General features: G+C 44.4%; 1 protein-coding gene across 1 annotated transcript in view; it reads left to right on the top strand.

Moving 5' to 3' along the window:
* Positions 1 to 24,440, top strand: part of GRK5 (G protein-coupled receptor kinase 5) — a 120,974-nt gene that overhangs the window by 27,984 nt on the left and 68,550 nt on the right. The window contains 7 exon segments of the mRNA XM_075215548.1: positions 15,513 to 15,608; positions 17,434 to 17,546; positions 18,170 to 18,247; positions 19,559 to 19,597; positions 19,599 to 19,660; positions 21,544 to 21,577; positions 21,579 to 21,637. Coding sequence (XP_075071649.1) covers positions 15,513 to 15,608; positions 17,434 to 17,546; positions 18,170 to 18,247; positions 19,559 to 19,597; positions 19,599 to 19,660; positions 21,544 to 21,577; positions 21,579 to 21,637 — 481 coding nt within the window.

Genomic DNA, 24,440 nt, shown 5'->3' with positions numbered 1-24,440 from the left:
CATGCAGAGGTCATGCCAACGCAGATGCAGACTATCCAAGTCCTGTATTTTTTAGTCGTATCATTTGCATCAGCGACAGGACAAGTGTAAGCACCAAGTCATAGTGATGACTGATATAGTTTAGCATTGACACACCGCTAATTTAAGATAGATTTTAACTTGGTAACAAATAGGGTTTTATATACATTAATGTCCTGTTTAAGGATCTCCTGGGAAATCATAGGTAGACTTCAAGCATAACATAACATAACATAACAGTGTGACTGGTGCAAGTGACCTGGGTGAAGAATAACTGGATGGCAATAATACGAGAACATTTTCATTCATTTTATTTCTTAGTTTTCAATAGTACATCTAGCTCCTTCATAGTTGTGTGATAGATGTCTGAGCTGCTCCTCACTCTATAACCAGAACATACTGGAGCCTATGTGAGTCCTAGGACTGTAATTTGTGTACATCGAGCATTGTCGGCCAATTACAATGTGTGCACAATTTGGTGTGAGATGTATGTGAACTGATCATTCAACATGGAGATATCATATGTGTGCGCTTCGTTAAAGATCGGTTCCCCTTTCTGAAACAGCTCTGTCTACTTGTTTTTATACATAGAGAGTTTCTTTTGAAACAAAACACATCTGTTATTTTTAAATCTGACATTATTTCCCTTCGTTTACGTCGTAGAGTTTAAGCTTCTTCCTTGTTACAGGAAAACAGCAGATGGGAACTAGACGGCATTTTCTGTCTCTGGAAAGCCGGATTTGTGCAGAATTAAACACACAGACACAACGGGTGACTCAGAAAACATGACGTGGGTACTCTGTGCTGGGGATCCCATCATTATAAAAGCATTTCCTCCTATGGAATAGTCCTACAGGTTGTTTTATTTTTACTGTGAAATAGCAAATGAGGGAATTTGTGCCTTTAACAGGCTCATCCTATATCAGACATTGGCACCATCAGGCGGGTTCATCAGCAGAGGTCTTGTGCTCCTGACGATTTTTAGGGATAATGAGTTTGAGCCTTTCATGGCCTGATGTTTGTATATGATAAATAACTTTCTATTTTTTTAATTCTGTTTTGTTTCATTTCACCAACTTGATAGATAAAAATAACAAATTGAATAACTAGAATTGGTTATGATGCAGCCTAGGACATCTGATCTGTGAGAAGGGTCTTTGCTGTGCTGGGTCCAGTTCTTGGCCGTTGTCTTTACATTGTATTTCATGTTTCATTTCCCGGACAACCTTAACAGATTTGAATGTCTAGAGATGTGAAGAGTGTATCGCCCTAATTCTGCTGTAAGAGGATTGAGTTCCTTCACCGTCGATTTCTGTACTTAGTGTTTTTATCACTTCCGGTGTTGTTCCTTGTCCCTCACACTGTACATCTGCATTTTGGGACGAGATCCTCTCCACCCCTTATTGTCCCTCTCTAGCTGCTAATCTCCCCAGACTGGAAATGGGATACAAGGGGAAATCACTCACAATAAAGAGTAAATTCTTCATTCTTGTCCTAAATTTCAGGCATCTCAGACGTCAGTTTGCACATTGTGGAAGAGAGATATAATATTAATGACCCAGTGACTTCACCTCCATAGCAGAGTAGCTGATATGAAATAGACTTCCCTCATTAATGATTACTATAAAACCTGACCTTACAGCAATTTGTGAACTGGTGCTGGATCGTGGGAAAGTCTTCAGGTGTTGCAGATCCCTTAAGAAAGAAAAGAAATTCTATCGCACTGATTCTAGGGAATGCCCTCTATTAATCTGTAGATTCCTCTTATTGAATTATCTGAGGGGTGCTACCAAAAAGCTTGTATATACAAACAGTCACAAAGATAAAGTAGAAGTTTTATTTATCAGATAGGTGCACTGAATTCCCTGAATAAGTGATATCCCAATAGCTTGATGAACATCAATATGAATAAAATAAAATATAACTTTTATTGAGTCCTATTAAAATATTATTAAAAATAGCTAAATAAAAGTGCATGCGATTAATTGGTGTAAATATTGTGTGTTAAAATCACTGGATGCACTACTAGTAAACTTCTAGATAACCTTATTGGGCATGAACTGAATGGAGCTGACGATCATTGTAGGACATTAGTTCTATTAATATTGTTTTCTGTTATGTTATAAATCTATATATTCATTCAAAATTGGAACGATAACACATGGTGTGATTCTCTAATATGTTGAGGGACAATATTGTAGTGAATATTCAGTCCGTGGAATTATTTATATTCATCTTATTTGTTTTATTTTTGATGTATAAAAGAGCCGTTTATAAGAGTATTGGTATTCTTACATCATTATAATATTGGGCTATGTCTTGTGAAAAGTGGTTATTGTATAGGAAGTCAATTAAGAGGACACTATTTAAGATCGTGGAAATGTTCGCCTACTATGCCTTGATAAAGATTTGGTATTCGAAACGCGTTGGAAAGGAGTAGGTGACGTCAGAAGAATGTGCTGGGGAACTCCCCACTTCACCCAGCAACAGCGGGATCTGTGAGTGACTAAGCCGGCGGTCCGAACTCGGACATTAACATCTCCTTACGTGCCCGTTATTTTCTGAGTGGGGGTAAGAGTCCACCTTCACCTGATGGTCGTGTGTTTTAACATCATATGTTTTTATGTTTTATCGGGATGTGTGCCCGTTGTTGAAATAAATGTACAAACGATTTTACACATGAGGGATTCCCCTTTTTTTTCTCTATATTGATACGGAGCGAATATCGACTTCAGTAAAGGGGGAGAAGTCGTCCATTGGACTCAGCTCTCCGTTTTTTGTGTAAGTGTACATTTTAAAAAGACATCCAGTACCTATCACGGGGTGTTGCATGTTATATGTTATATTTCACCGGTGAATAGAGGAACTATTATGAGTTCAATCACTTTGATGTCTGATAAAAGTCATTCTAAGACAGATTTTCTGGATGTTTTTTCCCTTTTATGATCAACGGATTGATGTGGGAATCAAGAGGCCTTTAATTAAGGTGAAAACCGTCATCAAGATTGACTCTTAATCGAACTGTTAATTCGGGACTTTTATGTATTTGTTTGTTTTTATATGATATCAATAGCGCCATCATATTCCTTTTAAACTTTGCATTTATTATTCTATTAAGTCCACTATCTAACTTCCCAAAATCACAGGGTATCGGTAATTCTCCTATTTTAGCTGATCTCGGCATGCATAGAAAGGAGATGAACCACTATCTACCTATAGCATTTTCATAATACTTGTAGTTTAAAAATCATGTCCAAATCCTATTATTTTATTGGGCTGAGTATAGTGTGCTGCCAATGAACCACCGACGCGCGTTTCGCCATGATTTTTCAAGGAGTTGCAGATCCCTTGTCAGTATAGATGGCGGATTTATCTGGCAGGAATGAAGGTGGGTCTCTGTTATTTATTTATATAGATATAGGGCCATTCTTCAAGGACGTGATGTTGTGCATATAATCCGCAAATTTGATCTGCGCATTCCCAGAACCAGACCTTACACTAAACACAGCAACGTTCAATTCATCTTCGTAAGGAAAGTACACTTAATACTGCTTCCGATTTCAGGGAGGGAATGGGGTGGTGGAGGAGCGTGGCACGTAGTCAATGTACAGTAAGAGCCACGTCCGATTCAAGCTTTGGGCATCTTAAAGGTTTGTTTTTTCTGGCTGTCTCTCTTGCTCCAGCTACAGAGCTCGTCCTGAGTATTAGTGAACTCGTTTGTATGTTATAATAATTTGCAGTCAGGAGCAACTGTAAAAATGTATTTTATGTTCAGTAGACATTAGGATCATCCTAATGATCTTAATGAGTATTTTTTATTGAATTGTTTTTTATTTTCTGTGAATGTATAATCCACACGTATATGATGCATCCGGCAGCGTCTCGTGTAGTAGAACTGAGCGGACCTCCACCGGAATTCATCAGCGCATCGTAACATCCGCTCTTTCTCCCCTCATCCTCTTGTCTCGCCCATTCTTAAATGAACAAATCTTGGCTCCACCACCCTCTCCAACTATCGCCCCATTACTCTCCTCCTTTTGCCTCTAAATTGCTCTTACAGCTTGTCTACATCCGCCTCACTAGCTATCTCTCTGGTAACTCCATCCTCGATCCTCTCCACTCCGGTTTCTGCCACCTCCACTCCTCAGAAACTGCCCTGACCAAAGTCACAATTGATCTTCTGTCTGCTAAATCCAAAGTCCACTACTCCCTGCTTATCCTTCTGTGCGGCCTTTAACACAGTAGACCACCCGCTCCTGCTGCACACCCTTCACTACATCGGCCTTTCTGACACTGTCCTCCCAGGGTTTACCTCCGACCTCTCTAACTGTTCTTTCTCAGTTTCTACCTTGGGCTCCTCCTCCCCTTCTTCCCCACTTTCATAGGAAACCCTCAGGGCTCCATCCTTGGCCCTTGGCTCTTTTCTTTGTACACCTCCTCTCTGGATGAACTTATCAGTTCCTTCTACCTCCCATACCACCTCTATGCTGGTGACACCCAAATTTACCTCTTGTCTCCTGACCTCTCCTCTTTTGTCCTCATTCGGGTGTCCTGCTGCCTCTTTGCCATCTCCTCCTGGATGTCCCAATCTTTCCTTAAACTCAATATGGCCAAAACTGAACATTTTGTATTCCCTCCCTCAGGACTTTCCCCTCCATCACTGTTGGTAATACCAATATCTCCTCTTTTCCCCAAATTCAATATTCAGGTGTCATCATTGACTCCTCCCTCTCCTCTCATCCAATCTTGCCACTTCCATCAGCAGCAATCGCCCATATCAGACCCTACCTCTCCATTGATGCCACCAAAACTCTCATCCATTCTCTAATTATCTCCCACCTTGATTTCTTCAACCTCCTCCTGAGTGGCCTCCTCTGCACCCATCTCGCTCCTCTTTAGTCCATACACAATGCTGCACCCTGAACAATCTTCCTCTCTTGCCGGTCTACATCTGCTCTCCTCTCTGTCAAGCATTGCACCTGCTCCCCCTCTGTTACAGAACACTCTTCAAGCACCTCATTCTCACCTACAAGGCCCACCCTAACTCCACTACACCTTATGTCTCCAACCTCATCTCCATTCATACTCCCCCTCGCCCATTCTGTTCAGCCAAAGTCTTCAGGACCACCTCAGCCGCAAAGCTTGGATGGTCCGTTTTACCCAGAGGTTGGCTGAAGCTTCCCCTGGGGAACTGATTCTTCAACTGACCCCCGATGGAGGGAGCATCAGATGACTTGGAGAGAGGATCACCCAAAAGGGTCTACCCCAAAATAAAAAACATAAAATAAGTGTTTTGGTATAAGTAATGCATGTCCATAAATAAATACATAAGTGTCCCAGAGCGCCAACCTAATGGTCGGTAGCTTTAAAAATTTCTGGTCCAGCCGCAAGGCCATGACCAAGAAATGAAAAGTAATCAGGGGAGGTTAAAAGTGCTTAGTGCTCCGGCCATCCTCGTACGTACATCCTCGTACGTACATCCTCGTACGTGCATCCTCGTACCAGCATCCACGTACGTGCATCCTCATACGTGCATCCTCGTACGTCCATCCTCGTACGTGCATCCTCGTACGTCCATCCTCGTACGTGCATCCTCGTACGTCCATCCTCGTACGTGCATCCTCGTACGTCCATCCTCGTACGTGCATCCTCGTACGTCCATCCTCGTACGTGCATCCTCGTACGTGCATCCTCGTACGTGCATCCTCGTACGTGCATCCTCATACGTGCATCCTCGTACGTACATCCTCGTACGTCCATCCTCGTACGTGCATCCTCGTACGTCCATCCTCGTACGTGCATCCTCGTACGTGCATCCTCGTACGTGCATCCTCATACCAGCATCCACGTACGTGCATCCTCGTACATCCATCCTCGTACGTCCATCCTCGTACATCCATCCTCGTACGTGCATCCTCGTACGTCCATCTTCGTACGTGCATCCTCGTACATCCATCCTCGTACGTGCATCCTCGTACATCCATCCTCGTACGTGCATCCTCGTACGTACATCCTCGTACGTACATCCTCATACCAGCATCCACGTACGTGCATCCTCGTACATCCATCCTCGTACGTCCATCCTCGTACATCCATCCTCGTACGTGCATCCTCGTACGTCCATCTTCGTACGTGCATCCTCGTACGTCCATCCTCGTACGTGCATCCTCGTACGTACATCCTCGTACGTACATCCTCATACCAGCATCCACGTACGTGCATCCTCGTACGTGCATCCTCGTACGTCCATCCTCGTACGTCCATCCTTGTACATCCATCCTCGTACGTGCATCCTCGTACGTCCATCCTCGTACGTGCATCCTCGTACGTCCATCCTCGTACGTCCATCCTCGTACGTCCATCCTCGTACGTGCATCCTCGTACGTCCATCCTCGTACGTACATCCTCGTACGTACATCCTCGTACCAGCATCCTCGTACGTGCATCCTCGTACGTGCATCCTCGTACGTACATCCTCGTACGTGCATCCTCGTACGTACATCCTCGTACGTCCATCCTCGTACATCCATCCTCGTACGTACATCCTCGTACCAGCATCCACGTACGTGCATCCTCGTACCAGCATCCACGTACGTGCATCCTCGTACCAGCATCCACGTACGTCCATCCTTGTACGTCCATCCTCGTACGTGCATCCTCGTACGTCCATCCTCGTACGTACATCCACGTACGTACATCCTCGTACCAGCATCCACGTACGTGCATCCTCGAACGTGCATCCTCGTACCAGCATCCACGTACGTGCATCCTCGTACGTACATCCTCGTACCAGCATCCACGTACGTGCATCCTCGTACGTCCATCCTCGTATCAGCATCCACGTACGTGCATCCTCGTACGTCCATCCTCGTATCAGCATCCTCGTACGTGCATCCTCGTACGTCCATCCTCGTACGTACATCCTCGTACGTACATCCTCGTACCAGCATCCACGTACGTGCATCCTCGTACGTGCATCCTCGTACGTCCATCCTCGTACGTCCATCCTTGTACATCCATCCTCGTACGTGCATCCTCGTACGTCCATCCTCGTACGTGCATCCTCGTACGTCCATCCTCGTACGTACATCCTCGTACGTACATCCTCGTACCAGCATCCTCGTACGTGCATCCTCGTACGTGCATCCTCGTACGTACATCCTCGTACGTCCATCCTTGTACATCCATCCTCGTACGTACATCCTCGTACCAGCATCCACGTACGTGCATCCTCGTACCAGCATCCACGTACGTCCATCCTCGTACGTCCATCCTCGTACGTGCATCCTCGTACGTACATCCACGTACGTACATCCTCGTACCAGCATCCACGTACGTGCATCCTCGAACGTGCATCCTCGTACCAGCATCCACGTACGTACATCCTCGTACCAGCATCCACGTACGTGCATCCTCGTACGTCCATCCTCGTATCAGCATCCACGTACGTGCATCCTCGAACGTGCATCATCGTACGTCCATCCTCGTAGTCCATCCTTGTACATCCATCCTCGTACGTACATCCTCGTACCAGCATCCACGTACGTGCATCCTCGTACCAGCATCCACGTACGTCCATCCTCGTACGTCCATCCTCGTACGTGCATCCTCGTACGTCCATCCTCGTACGTGCATCCTCGTACGTACATCCACGTACGTACATCCTCGTACCAGCATCCACGTACGTGCATCCTCGTACGTCCATCCTCGTATCAGCATCCACGTACGTGCATCCTCGAACGTGCATCATCGTACGTCCATCCTCGTAGTCCATCCTAGTACGTGCATCCTCGTACGTCCATCCTTGTGCGTGCATCCTCGTACGTCCATCCTCGTACGTACATCCTCGTACGTACATCCTCGTACATCCATCCTCGTACGTGCATCCTCGTACGTGCATCCTCGTACGTCCATCCTCGTACGTGCATCCTCGTACATCCATCCTCGTACGTGCATCCTCGTATGTGCATCCTCATACGTCCATCCTCGTACGTGTATCCTCGTACGTCCATCCTCATACGTCCATCCTCGTACGTATTTCTACACTGATCAACCAAAAGGGTGGAACTAGGGGGTATTCTGTAGTCCCATCACATGGAAAGTGTATTGATCTCTAGCTGGTATTGGGTGGTATTAGTGCTGTGACTTACTGGAGAACATGACAATGATTTCTGCATCCACAATCAGCTGCAGCAGAACTAAGTAGCTGCAGCCAATCTAGGTCAGTGATTTGTTCTTACGTCAGTCCAGACATCCCCGGGCTCTGTGGAGAGTTCTGCTCTTACACTGCGCTGTACACACATCTTGTGACAATGATTACAACTCGGATAAGTGATCAGTCCTCTCGTCACTGCAGTATCAAAGCCACGTCTGAACCGATGATGTGTCAATGATTGTCACATGATAGCGCTTAGCCGGGCCTAAGATTGTAAGTTAACACTTAATGCTCTGGGCCATTATTGCATTGCAGCTGAGCGATACCATATTACTGACACATTGTGGTGATATATCATTTTGATAAATATGGGGCCTTATGACCAGATCATAGATCATTTGGGAGAGGCACACTGGTTAGCATTGCTGATTCACATCACTATGGTCATTGATTCAATTCCGACCAGTACCCTTTGTGTTGCGTTAGCAAGTTCTCCCCGTATATACATGGGTCCAGTTTCCTCTCAAAGTCTGAGAACATACTGGTCTTTTAATTGAATTCTTAATAAATTACATACAGCATCCTGGAAGGGGAGGGGGCGGGTCCTGACAAATAACTTTATACACACTGTCTGACAGACAGTGTGATCATTGTTTGACCAGCCACCACACTAGCCCCTCCCCCGACTCGCGGCACCCGACCCCCCCTCCCCCGACTCGCGGCAACCGACCCCCCCCTCCCCCGACTCGCGGCACCCCCCCCTGCATGAGTCGCGGGGGGCAATTTTTTTTATTTTATTTTTTTTATTTTTTATTTTTTTTAATTTTGTGCCACAGAGGGGAAGGTAGCGGGCGGCGGCTGCGCCCCCTCGGGCTTGGGCTCGGGTCGACAGCACCGCCCGCACCACCCTAGTTACGGCTCTGGTTCTACTACTTGTCCAGAAGCAGGCAGGTAACACGAGCAGAAACAGGAAACACCTCAGAGTCTCAAGGAATGAGAACCAAGAACAGGCAAAGGTAATAGGGCAACAGGTGCCTTAAGTACTGAGAGGTGATTAATTAACCAATGAGACTAGAGGCGAGGTATTAACAGTTCAGGGTTTCTGCACATGCGCAATCTTAGTCAAGATGGCGGACGGCCGCGACTCAGGAGAGGCGCCGGCTGGAGCGAGAGAGACCCATGTCCCAACCTAGAGGCACTAACAGTCCGGTGAGTGACAATCATGCTGATGGCCCTTGACATACGAGTATGTGCGGGCGCAGGATATCTTCTGCACCTGGAAAAAATGTAAAAAAATCTTTAAAATACTACATTTTGACACCACAACATTATTACATGCTAGAAACTGGCTCTGACTTCTTGCTCTGTGTGTGGATTTAAAATGAGAGTGAGGGCCCAAGGACAGAAAGGGTAAGCACTGTCTCCCGTAAAGAGGGGGAAAAAATTATATATATAAATATATATATATATATGAGTAATGTCAATCAAATCATACAAACAATTAGGGAGATATTTTAACATGATATGGCGTTATTATAAGGCTACAATATTACACAATTGGTTATATAAGTACAGCATAATGCAAATGGTGTTACAATTTTGCAAAGGTGCTATACCTACAGTTTATTAGTAAAATAAATACAAAGGCCTAAATATAAATAATTAAGCGATTGAAGTACCAAATAGCCCCACTTCTCCTTGTGGCCTGGTGCCTCTGTTGTAACATTTAGCAACCAGGGATCGAATCTGGAGAGATGCATCACATATAGCCTGGACATTTACAGAGTGGAAATGCTTTCTATTGGTTAAAATAGAAGCTTCCCCACGGCTATATGTTTACCATGTACTGCTCTTACAACAAGCCTATAGCAACCACCAGCTATGGTGAAAACTGACGCTTCATGGGCACAAGGTCCACTCATTGAGTGGCAGATGTATAAAGTGATGGATGCGCAACAGGAAAGCAACAGTACCACCTTCGGCACTTGACAATCCTGTTGCGACCTCCACCGTGGTCTGAAAAAATCCAGTGGCAAAGAAGTGTAACACCGTCAAGAGATTGGTCAGCAGCGGTATTGCTGCCGGGATGTCGGGTTCAAGGTCACTCTGCGCAATGCGCAGGGTGTCCATGACATGAGGTGGAAGCCGATAGTCACGGACCCACCTCAGCAACTAACATCCCAAAGAGGCTGACACGTGGCCTGAAGACACACCCCCTGGACCGGTGACGGTGGATTAGTTGCTGGTTTTGGAAGGGACAACGTCTGTCGTCCTCCAGATTCACCGACTCAGCAATGATTGGCTATATGTGAGAAAGCTGAAGTGAAAAATAAAAACATTACCTTATGCTTTGTAGATGTTTAGGTCCCCTTTCAAATTATACATTATTAACCAAACATACTTATAGCAAACAAAGCTCAGGTCATATTTAGTAAAATTCTGTGTAAAAATAATTATGAATAATAAAGAATGTCACGTTCTTTAGTAAACGTTAAAATAAAAATATATAATATATGCAACTATGTGTAAACTACAGGACATAAACAATATGCTCATAACATTTTAAAACAAACAACCAAAATGCTTATGTTACGGCTAACAGTATTGTCATGAGCTTGTAGAACTGGTTGTAGAGGTCCTCACCTGTAGCAGCCGCCTTTCCCGTAGAGCTGGTGATACTCACAGGTACTCAGATGCCCCAGTACTTAAACTCACTGTAGTACAAGCTTATGAATGTACTGCTGCCCGAGATAGCGGAAGAAGGTAGAAGCGGAGTAAGGGACAGGCCAAAGGTCTAGGGTCTGAAGCAGGAAACCTGGTCAGGTACAGGCAAATGGTGAGGGCTGGCAGCGATCAAAGGAGGTCTGGGTAACAAGGCGAAGGTCAGGGCAAAGAGCAAACATTCAAGGTCCAGGTTCCTGCAGAAGGTCACACACGGTAATCAATCCAAAGTTATCACAAACAGCAACAGGAGCAGGCAAGCAGACAGGGTACTGAGCGCTATAACCGTCAGGAAGGCTCAGCCCTCCCTTCCTTAAATGCACATACTGCCCAATGAAGATGCAGGATCTCACCTGCACTAATCAGCCCAGGAGGCTGTGATATTCTTAAACAGACTGCGCACGCGCACCCGGCTGTTTGACAGCTGGCCGGGTGCGGCGGCAGTGGGGAAAAGGCGTCCCGGCTGTTGCCCAGGCAACCGGGAAAAAGAATGCGGAAGTTATGTCCCGATCATCATGGACACGGTCGGGACGCTGACAAGCTGGCGCAGAGAGTCGCGGTGGTCAGGGGCTCGTGACAAAGCTATAGTGCAACGCTGGAGATGATTGGATAGGGTCAGTAAGACTTGTTCAAGCATCCACACATGCCAATGTGTGCAATGCATTTCAAATAAAATAAAATACTTTTGTTGCTACTGAAAGGGAAATGTGAAGGTTTCACCTACCTCTTGTATGTTAGCAGTTTTACATTTTTCTTTTTTTTTAATCATTGTTTAGGGAAACTAAATGATACAAAAAAAACTCCAAAAAAAACCCCCATACTAGTAGGTTAATTGGCTGCTATCAAAATTGACCCTTGTCTCTCTCTATGTCTGTGTGTGTGTGTGTGTGTGTGTGTGTGTCTGTGTGTCTCTGTGTGTGTGTGTGTGTGTGTCTCTGTGTGTGTGTGTGTGTGTGTGTCTCTGTGTGTGTGTGTGTGTCTCTGTGTGTGTGTGTGTGTGTCTCTGTGTGTGTGTGTGTGTGTCTCTGTGTGTGTGTGTGTGTGTGTGTGTCTCTGTGTGTGTGTGTGTCTCTGTGTGTGTGTGTGTCTCTGTGTGTGTGTCTCTGTGTGTGTGTGTGTGTGTGTGTCTGTGTGTGTGTGTGTGTGTCTCTGTGTGTGTGTGTGTCTCTGTGTGTCTCTGTGTGTGTGTGTCTCTGTGTGTGTGTGTGTCTCTGTGTGTCTGTGTGTCTCTGTGTGTCTGTGTGTGTGTGTCTCTGTGTGTCTGTGTGTGTGTGTCTCTGTGTGTGTGTGTGTGTGTGTGTGTGTGTGTGTGTCTGTGTGTATATTAGGGAATTTAGACTGTAAGCTCCAATGGAGCAGGGACTGATGTGAATGAGTTCTCTGTACAGCGCTGCGGAATTAGTGGCGCTATATAAATAAAAATGATGATGATGATACAATGGCGTCCGCCTCTTATAATGTTGTTTGCTAAGATGAGTGGTGTCAGCTGTGCAGGTCAATTGTCAATCATCCCATTAGATTGTCGTCACTTACAAGCCTGAAAACAAGCTGAACCTGAATCCCCTGCTTCTGCTTGGGAACCCCGTTACTGTACCTTGTCCACGTTGATCCCCCTCCTTTCTCCCGCTCCGCCCTTCCAGTTGCAGGTGGTAGTAAGGGTCATTTGAGTACGAACATGAATTACATGCAGTTGTGTTAAAAAGTGAAAGTTTGATGTAGGATTGTTTAGTTTGTCCCATTACTTTTGGTCCCTTAAAAAGTGGGAGGCACATATAGAAACAGTTGTAATTCCTTCACCGTTCACCTGATTTGGATGTAAATACCCTCAAGTTAAAGCTGAAAGTCTACAGTTAAAGCAAATCTTGTTAGTTTCATTTCAAATCCATTGTGGTGGTGTATAGAGCCCAAAATATGAGAATTGTCTCGATGTCCCAATATTTATGGACTTGACTGTATGTCTCCATCTGTAAAAATGAACCAAGAAGCCAATTTCACCCTTAGGTGGCAGTGTCGTAGCTTCTAGTTTCTATAACTAAGCGATTTAGCACTTTAGTAAATTACCTTTAGGGGAAATGTATCAAGCTGTGTTTTTTTGCAAGTTTTAAAACCGTTGCACATCACATCGCATATGTATCCAGCGATTTGGAAGGTCAAATCTATGCAATGTTCGTTGATGTGCGGGGGTTTGCAAACGCCAATCCTCCATCGGTTTAAAGCAAAAGCAGCTATTTGAAATGATCCTGTATCTTTGAAGCTGCGCTACTACTTATATTATCTGGTAGAGGTTACAAACATGCACTGTGGCCGGGTGCCCCTCACCTCCAACATGGTCAGGATGGTTGCCTCAACACGAATGGGTTAATACTCAATGCTGCTGGGCAAATGGGTTAAAGCCCCAGCACTAGGGCATGTAAACATGTATTAAAGGTAATGTTTTTTATTTAATGTATTGATGCTTTGGCACCGGTTAGTAACTGGCGCTGAAAATGCGTACATTTATTTATTTTCATATTGTTTATGTATAGATTTCTGAGTTAGTATACCATTCTGGAGGCAAATTGGTTCTGTAATCCCATGCTAATTAAGTATTTTCATCTGAGAGTGACCATCACATCTTTTTAGCCTGAACAAAGGGGTTGCTATTCTATTTATCCTGTGTATCCTGTGTCTTAGAGATATAGGGAACCTATCTGAATAATGAAACATCAAGTCATTTGGGAAATCACAGATTGATGTAAATTTTGTTAACTTTAAATTGAGTTAAATCCAAGGCTAGAGAATATATTGCATCCTGATGCTAAACCTTCAATGTGATATCTCAGACTGGTGCCAGGTATGTGCAGCAGTCTGGATTACCCCCTGCCAACATATATGTCAGAAACTGTATGAAAAGAGCTGTATTTTGTATGTCAACGGGGTGTATACCATCTATACTTCTGGATGATCACTAGCACCTCTAGCTAATGTGTAACGTTCCTTATAAGGACCCTTTCTGAGCAATAGACATCACTACTTCAAGATCCTGCTTTGATGCCTATATACCTGCTGTAATTCCTGGATCTACAGATTAGACCACTCTAATCTGTTATCCGGCTGTTCTGATGTTTGGGACCCAGCGTCTAGTAATACCATTCTGCCCGTTACCCTGCAGCTATGGTTCGTTGCTAGGGCAAACCATCCACATCAACCCTGATCTAGATGTCAGAGGTACCAGCCCAGGTGCCCAGCAAGGTGGTGCACTAGCAGAAAACGTTATCCAGAAGGAAGCGGTTCCAGGTTACTTTGAAGAACCTGGTAGTGGCAGCATAGCACCCTCCATAGTGTTTAGAAATGGCTCATTTGGGATAAAGAAAGGGGATGCTGGCAAGGCAGGCACAGCCAGCAAGACGACAGGGTGACATAGGAGGTCCACCCTTTCACAGACATCCAGAAAAGAGACCTCTGCTTTTTACAGATACATAGAGATGATACAGAGCCACAATGATGGGGATATGTTTCAGGACCTGTAAAGCTGTGTTATTAAGAGTTACTTGTATCAGAGTAGATGCCCTGAGATTTGTTCGTCTCATTCATGTTTCCAGTGTTCTCTTAGAGGGGGTCTGTGTTACCCCTCACTCAGACGCTAATGCAGCACAGACCCCTGAGACACAGTCCAGGACATAATCCCTAAAAATGTCCAATGGAAACTTTCTCAGCCAGGAATAAAGAGATTCAGCCCCATCAGGGCACAGCTTTGAGGTTTCAATCCCATCCTCCTCTTTGTGTGACTTTGCACAAACCCTTTAATCTCTGCGATAGTTTGGCTACATTTCTGTACAGTACCCTCTAAAATCCCTGCGGAGAAGCTATATAATGTTCTCCTTGTAGGCAATGAAGGGTGTGGTGGTGAATTATATATGTGTTTTCTGAGAGCTCATCTACAACAGATTGATGTAGGTGGGGGCTAATGGTTAAAAACTGTATTTTCATAGTGGACTCTCCAGTACTGCCCAGCTTCCAGTGTCCACTGTCCAGCACTGCCCAGCTTCCAGTGTCCACTGTCCAGCACTGCCCAGCTTCCAGTGTCCACTGTCCAGCACTGCCCAGCTTCCAGTGTCCACTGTCCAGCACTGCCCAGCTTCCAGTGTCCACTGTCCAGCACTGCCCAGCTTCCTGTGACCACTGTCCAGCACTGCCCAGCTTCCAGTGTCCACTGTCCAGCACTGCCCAGCTTCCTGTGACCACTGTCCAGCACTGCCCAGCTTCCAGTGTCCACTGTCCAGTACTGCCCAGCTTCCAGTATCCACTGTCCAGCTTGCTATGACCACTGCCCAGCACTGCCCAGCTTGATGTGACCACTCTCCAGCACTGGCCAGCTTCCAGTGTCCAGCAGTGCCCAGCTTGCTGTGACCAATGTCCAGCACTACCCAGCTTGATGTGACCACTCTCCAGCACTGCCCAGCTTCCAGTGTCCAGCAGTGCCCAGCTTCCAGTGTCCACTGTCCAGCACTGCCCAGCTTGCTGTGACCACTGTCCACCACTGCCCAGCTTGATGTGACCACTGTCCACCACTGCCCAGCTTGATGTGACCACTGTCCAGCACTTTGGTAACAATAATGCTTTTTTATGTCTCTGGCAGGAGGTGGTGGAAAACGCAAGGGTAAAAGCAAAAAGTGGAAGGAAATACTGAAGTTCCCACACATCAGTCAGTGTGAAGAGCTGAGAAGAAATTCAGGTGAGATTGGCCATGCCGTGGATTTGGGGATGTGGTTTAGGGGTCTTCTGTGATGAATGGAGGAAATGCAACATGCGCTGTTTCACTATTGTAGGGTAATAACGCTTTATGTTTGCTGGACATTAACCCATAAGACTCCCCACCTCCATATGATTAACATGATCTTTATGAACATAGTAAACATGCCATTATTTCAGTATTGACTCACCAAACATTGGTCTGACTCTCATTCAGTAACATGAAATAAGGACTTAAATGATGTCAGCGTGACCAGATAATATACACTGTATCTCTTCTTGTATTACCCACTGACGCAGGTGAATTCAGAAAATCAATGGTAAAAGCGGCCTCAGGGAAATATGTTATGAATAAAATGAGTCTGGTTACATAGATTATGTCATAAACTCCATCTCGGAGGCTGGGGTACAAAGAGAACACAAATTCCACTTGTTCCCATGTGACAAATATTTAATTCTATCCATTCTTATCACCCTGTAACCCAGCGATTGCTATCCTGCAAGTCAGTTTGACTAAACCCACTCCTCAGTACAGGACATATCTGCAGGATTTCCCTGTGTCAGCACATGTGGGATTATTAGACAAAAAATGAAAAGAAAGTATCACACTTTTTTTGCTTTCCCCAATTGATAATTAGATTATTTCAATGCATTGCTATTAGCGGTTTTTTGGTTTTCTGGTGACACAATGTTGCTGCCCTTTGTGCTGCAGAAAAGCTGATTGTTGTAAATATTTTTCAACCATAAGACAACAGAAAACGTCCAGGTTTGAATCAACAACATTGAAAGGACATAAATCCGTACTGTAGATTATTCTGTGCTGTGTAAAATATATTATTTATAACTCTATAACTGGGTTTAACTATCCAGCATGGCTGCACCATCTAAACGCCTCGGTCTGACTTTACATGAATGTTATTGTGAGACACTGCAGAGTCTGCACTTGTGGGATCTGCTCATTGTTCCCGGGCTCTGACACTGATAGGAACATTCACATTGCTCTTAGCACTCATTATACTACAATTATATGTAATGCTGCGGGGAGATAAGGAGCTTGGTAGGGACAATAGAGACCTTGTTGGAGAGAGAGGTTTTGGTGACTTATAAAATACATGGTTGGAGAGAAGATTCAGACCTATTGGAAAATGTAATATCTATATTGTATTTGCTTTGTATCTTTTGTTTTATTTTTAAACAACACTTTGTAACTCAACCAAACATATCAGTATTATTTACATAAAACAATACACGGAGTGTGTGTTGCAGGGTAATTGCAGAAACCACTTTCTTTTGTTCCTCCAGAAATTCCGCCTTTACCCCTGATTTGAGTAGTGTTCATGGCAGCCGCTCATCTTGTTTTGTCCCAGTCTATCTTGACGTCTTCCCCTTCCCCTCTTACCTTTCTATCCTTCTTTTTCCATAGAAGTTTTTGTATAATGTGATTAAAAGCAATAAAAGTCATTTTAAAACTCAGAAAATTGCCAATAATTTATGTGCATGGGACCATACTTTCTATAAATCATATTCCTTAAACTAAATATATTTTGTCACCCTGAGCAGATTTCTATTTTTCCTTAATAATCTGAAACCAGGGGGCGCTGTTTCATTGATCTGTAGTGCTGGCCTTCTCCACTTAGATTAATACATTACAAATACTGAACACAAGCTTTATCTACAGCTAAACAGTTATAGTTAAATAAAAGGCAGTACTGAATTGTACCTATGAATGGTTTTTATTTTCCCTTTACCCCAAATGTAACATGAACAGTGACTTATTACAGGAGAGGATGAGTGATTGTGTTTTGCAGAGAAGGACTATTACAATCTGTGTGAAAAGCAGCCTATCGGGAGACTTCTGTTTCGCCAGTTCTGTGAGGCGCAGCCGGAGCTGGAGTGTCTGATCCACTTCCTGGACGCTGTGGTAAGATTGAGCCCCCCCTCTCTGCCATCTTGTCTTTACAGGAATGTAAATGTAATGGAGAATAACATTTATATATACATAATTCCTTAGGAGCTTCAACGATTTCTTACGGCACCCTCTCCTCAGGTCCAATGATGGATCTCTTACCTTACTTGCCATCCATCATTTCCTTTTGTTGTCTCCCTTTATCACCTGGCCATCTGTTCATCTTTTGTAATCCATTGCTTGCCATCCATCAGCTCCCTGTTGTACATCTCTTACCATCTTACAGTTCACCCTCTCCTTTTGCCTTTTACCCAGGGCCATCTTAACAACATTATGGGCCCCCGGGCAAAGCCGTGCACCGGGGCCCCTATATATATATATATATACTATATATATATATATATATATATATTTAGATAGATATAGATAGATATAGATAGATGTACTTGCTCAGTGACCCTTGAAGGTTTTTTTTGCAGGTTTTTTCTTTTGCAGGATTATTTATTCTAATAATCGTGCCCAATGGAAAAGATGGCCCTGCTTTTACCGATCTTAACTTTCATTTCCTTTTTGGGACATGTTGCACCAACACCTGTTCACTATCTCCATGTAGTTTAATCCATGTCTTTCTTCTCCAGGCAGAGTATGAAGTTACACCGGATGAAAAACTAGGAGAAAAGGGAAGGGAAATAATTCTGAAATACCTCACCCCAGAGGTAAGTGTCAGGTCACTAGTCCAGCAAATATCTCTACATGCCAGAGAGTGGCTAAAATAATATTCTTCACAAGTGTTTGAAGAACACAGATTATCTACTTTATTTCTCGTCATCAAGGTGGGGAACTATCTTGGTAGGAGGTGGGGTACTAGCAGGGTGGATTAAGGGAAAGGAGGCCCCCTTAGCCCAGGGGGCCTCCCATAAGCCGAGCCGGCCCCCAAGGCACTTACCTCCTTCTCCTCTCCTGGCATTGCAGTCCTTCCCTGGCGCGCTGTACGCTCCTTACTGAGGAGATCTTGTGAGAGTGAGACTCACAAGATCTCCTCAGTAAGGTGAATACAGCTCCTCAGTCGGGGGCGCTCCCGGCCCGATCATTAATGCTGCTGAGCACTTTCAAGGGCCCCCTGGATGCCCGAGGCCCCTGGGCTGTAGGCCAGTTCGGCCTCGGGTTAATCCGGCCCTGGGTACTAGCTGGGTATGAGTTTTGGTACTATCTGGGCATGAGTTTTGGAAGTAGCAGCGCAGGTGGTAGGGTACTAGCTGGCAGAAGGTATTGAACTAACTGAGGCAGGAGGTGGGGAACCTGCTGGGGCTGGAGATGGGGAACTAGCTGGGGCAGGAGGTGAGGAACTACCTGGGCAGGAGATGGGGAGCTAACTGGGGCAAGAGGAATTAGCTGGGGCAGGAGATGGGGGAACTAACTGGAGCACGTGGTGGGAAACTAGCTGGGGCAGGAGAAGGGGAACTAGCTGGGCAGGAGTTGGGGAACTATCTGAGGCAGGAGATCAGGAGCTAGCTGAGCAGGAGATGAGGAACTAGCTGGGGCAGGAGGTGAGTAATTAGCTTGGGCAGGAGGTAGGGAACCAGCTGGGCAGGAGGTGGGGAACTAGCTGGAAGGAGATGGGGAACTAGCTGGGCAGGAGGTGAGTAACACACTGGGGCAGAAGTTAGGGGATCAGCTGAGCAGGAGGTGAGGAACTAACTGGAGCAGGAAGGGGGAACTAGCTGGGACAGGAGGTAGGGTACCACCTGGGCATGAGTCCTGGAACTTGCTGGGCAGAAGATAGGGAACTAACTGGGGCAGGAGACAGGGAACTAGTTTGGCAGGACAGGATGTGAGAAACTAGCTGGGCAGGAGGTAGGGAACATTGCCCAATTTACTTATCTACAGAAAACTCAACAGGGATGAGATGCAGAGTTCAGGTTAAAGGTTTAAGGTAACATTTATGGTAAGACATGAACTTAACGATCTCATCGTGTTGGGACAAATGACAGTGATACAGATATTTTACATACTGTTCCCTTCTCTAGTCACCAGTTTATGTCTCTGAAGTCGGACAAGATATTGTCCCACCAAATGGAAGAGAAGCTGGAGATCAGTCCATACAAAGAACTTTTTTCTCACTGTGCAAAGTAAGTGTCATATAATCATGGAAGTGGGAGCGAGTAAGTGACCTCAGTAACTACTTACTACTACTATCTCTCACCACCACCCTCCTCACAATATGTTATAATATCCCCCATTCCTACATCTGTCCTGAAGCCTATATATTCTGGACAATGTCACCATAAGGGTGTTACCTTCACATAGAGAACACTGGACAACCTACATCCTTATAGGAATATACATAACTGCTCCTTACCTTGTGCATCCATGTGAACCTGTAGCTGATATACTGGGGTATAAGGAGGTCAGGGTCCTTTTCTGTATTATTGTATGTTCATCAATTGTTATCATAGTGTATTCCGAAAGAAAAGGTCAGGGAGCGAGGAGAAAATACAATAGATTAAGAGCATGATTTATAAAGATAATTAGTACTTAAAATGATATGCATGTACAATAGTGCCATCCCGCTAGCATGGGCAGTCTCTTCTTTCATCTCATTTCCCTCCAGCCTGGATGTCGGTGAAAATAGATGTCACACCAGGCAGGAAATGCTTAGAATGGAGGACTCAGTGTGAACACAGCTCAGACCTCGATGCGCGTCCACCCAATAAATGATTAACTAACAGTTCATGCCATAGATTTCCTGAGACATGCCAGGGGACAGATAATCAGGCAGAATACAAATCACAGAATATTTTTTATGGCGTATATTAAATGTTCTTCAGAATAAAGACTCCACTCTTGGTCTTGGAATCAAACATTCAGGATAGTTAGGGAAGGTTATACCATAAAATGATGGTCTTGGAATCAAACATTCAGGATAGTTAGGGAAGGTGTATACCATAAAATGATACATGACACATTGCTCTACTGTCATCATGATTTTGTGACGTAAATACGTGTCTTAGTCCACTTGTTTATTTTATTTTTGGGTCTATCAACATTAAAAAGTATTGAATAGGCTATGTGATGTGGATACATCTTTCATATATCTACATACCCTGAACACCTATGTGATGTGGATACATCTTTCATATATCTACATACCCTGAACACTATGTGATGTGGATACATCTTTCATATATCTACATACCCTGAACACTATGTGATGTGGATACATCTTTCATATATCTACATACCCTGAACACTATGTGATGTGGATACATCTTTCATATATCTACATACCCTGAACACTATGTGATGTGTATACATCTTTCATATATCTACATACCCTGAACACTATGTGATGGTGTATACATCTTTCATATATCTACATACCCTGAACACTATGTGATGTGGATACATCTTTCATATATCTACATACCCTGAACACTATGTGATGTGGATACATCTTTCATATATCTACATACCCTGAACACTATGTGATGTGGATACATCTTTCATATATCTACATACCCTGAACACTATGTGATGTGGATACATCTTTCATATATCTACATACCCTGAACACTATGTGATGTGGATACATCTTTCATATATCTACATACCCTGAACACTATGTGATGTGGGATACATCTTTCATATATCTACATACCCTGAACACTATGTGTGATGTGGATACATCTTTCATATATCTACATACCCTGAAACCACTATGTGATGTGGATACATCTTTCATATATCTACATACCCTGAAACACTATGTGATGTGGATACATCTTTCATATATCTACATACCCTGAACACTATTGTGATGTGGATACATCTTTCATATATCTACATACCCTGAACACTATGTGATGTGGATAGGGTTCGTGGTTCTGTGTACACTCCTAATACACTCATCAGACACAGGTTGGAATTGTACAGTCCCAACAGTTTGTTTGTGGAATAGAACAACATTATGGTTCTGCTTAATAAAAAGATCCTTCTTCTCTCTGTGAGGTAGATCTGTGTATGATTTCTTGAGCCGAGAGCCCTTCCCAGTGCTACCTTACCAGCATGTACTATGATCGCTTCCTGCAGTGGAAATGGCTAGAAAGGTAAGATATCTGGATGCTGCTTCACAGCTGCCAAACGTTACATGAAAGATCCATATTAGAGGATAATTCACTAGTAACACTATGCCAGCATCTACACCAGTAACGCTATGCCAGCATCTACACCAGTAACACTATGTCATCATCTACACCAGTAACACTATGCCAGCATCTACACCAGTAACACTATGCCAGCATCTACACCAGTAACACTATGCCAGCATCTACACCAGTAACACTATGCCAGCATCTACACTAGTAACGCTATGCCAGCATCTACACCAGTAACGCTATGCCAGCATCTACACCAGTAACACTATGTCATCATCTACACCAGTAACACTATGCCAGCATCTACACCAGTAACGCTATGCCAGCATCTACACCAGTAACACTATGGCCAGCATCTACACCAGTAACACTATGGCAGCATCTACACCAGTAACACTATGTCATCATCTACACCAGTAACACTATACCAGCTATCTACACCAGTAACACTATGTCATCATCTACACCAGTAACACTATGGCAGCATCTACACAGTAACACTATACCAGCATCTACACCAGTAACACTATGCCAGCATCTACACCAAGTAACGCTATGCCAGCATCTACACCAGTAACACTATGGCAGCATCTACACCGTACACTATGTCATCATCTACACCAGTAACACTATACCAGCATCTACACCAGTAACACTATTACCAGCATCTACACCAGTAACACTATGCCCAGCATCTACACCAGTAACACTATGCCAGCATCTACACCAGTAACACTATACCAGCATCTACACCAGTAACGCTATGCCAGCATCTACACCAGTAACACTATGTCATCATCTACACCAGTAACACCTATACCAGCATCTACACCAGTAACACTATGCCAGCATCTACACCAGTAACACTATGCCAGCATCTACACCAGTAACACTATGCCAGCATCTACACCAGTAACACTATGCCATCATCTACACCAGTAACACTATGCCATCATCTACACCAGTAACACTATACCAGCATCTACACCAGTAACACTATGCCAGCATCTACACCAGTAACACTATACCAGCATCTACACCAGTAACACTATGCCAGCATCTACACCAGTAACACTATGCCAGGCATCTACACCAGTAACACTATGCCAGCATCTACACCAGTAACAGCTATGCCAGCATCTACACCAGTAACACTATGCCAGCATCTACACCAGTAACACTATGTCCAGCATCTACACCAGTAACACTATGCCAGCATCTACACCAGTAACACTATGCAGCATCTACACCAGTAACACTATACCAGCATCTACACCAGTAACACTATGCCAGCATCTACAACAGTAACACTATGCCAGCATCTACACCAGTAACACTATACCAGCATCTACACCAGTAACACTATGCCAGCATCTACACCAGTAACACTATACCAGCATCTACACCAGTAACACTATACCAGCATCTACACCAGTAACACTATACCAGCATCTACACCAGTAACACTATGCCAGCATCTACACCAGTAACACTATACCAGCATCTACACCAGTAACACTATACCAGCATCTACACCAGTAACACTAGCCAAGCATCTACACCAGTAACACTATACCAGCATCTACACCAGTAACACTATGCCAGCATCTACACCAGTAACACTATGCCAGCATCTACACCAGTAACACTATGTCATCATCTACACCAGTAACACTATGCCAGCATCTACACCAGTAACACTATGGCCAGCATCTACACCAAGTAACACTATCCAGCATCTACACCAGTAACACTATGCCAGCATCTACACCAGTAACACTATACCAGCATCTACAGCCAGTAACACTATGCCAGCATCTACACGCAGGTAACACTATACCAGCATCTACAACCAGGTAACACTATACCAGCATCTACACACAGTAACACTATGCAGCATCTAGCACCAGTAACACTATGTCATCATCTACACCAGTAACACTATGCCAGCATCTACAGCCAGTAACACTATGCCAGCATCTACACCAGTAACACTATTACCAGCATCTACACCCAGTAACACTATACCAGCATCTACACCAGTAACACTATGCCAGCATCTACACCAGTAACACTATGCAGCATCTACACCAGTAACACTATGTCATCATCTACACCAGTAACACTATGCCAGCATCTACAGCAGTAACACTATGCCAGCATCTACACCAGTAACACTATACAGCATCTACACCAGTAACACTATACCAGCATCTACACCAGTAACACTATGCCAGCATCTACACCAGTAACACTATACCAGCATCTACACCAGTAACACTATACCAGCATCTACACCAGTAACACTATGCAGCATCTACACCAGTAACACTATGTCATCATCTACACCAGTAACACTATGCCAGCATCTACAGCAGTAACACTATGCCAGCATCTACACCAGTAACACTATACCAGCATCTACACCAGTAACACTATGCCAGCATCTACACCAGTAACACTATACCAGCATCTACACCAGTAACACTATACCAGCATCTACACCAGTAACACTATGGTCATCATCTACACCAGTAACACTATGGCAGCATCTACACCAGTAACACTATCTGCCAGCATCTACACCAGTAACACTATGTCATCATCTACACAGTAACGCTATGCCAGCATCTACACCAGTACACACTATTGCAGCATCTACACCAGTAACACTATGGCAGCATCTACACCAGTAACACTATGGCAGCATCTACACCAGTAACACTATGCCAGCATCTACCAACCCCTCCCAGTA

Source organism: Mixophyes fleayi, chromosome 6 (genome assembly GCF_038048845.1).
Source record: "Mixophyes fleayi isolate aMixFle1 chromosome 6, aMixFle1.hap1, whole genome shotgun sequence".
Taxonomy (NCBI): Eukaryota; Metazoa; Chordata; class Amphibia; order Anura; family Limnodynastidae; genus Mixophyes; species Mixophyes fleayi.
The sequence above is the reverse complement of the archived record's forward strand: the minus strand, read 5'-3'. Positions and strand labels throughout refer to the sequence as shown.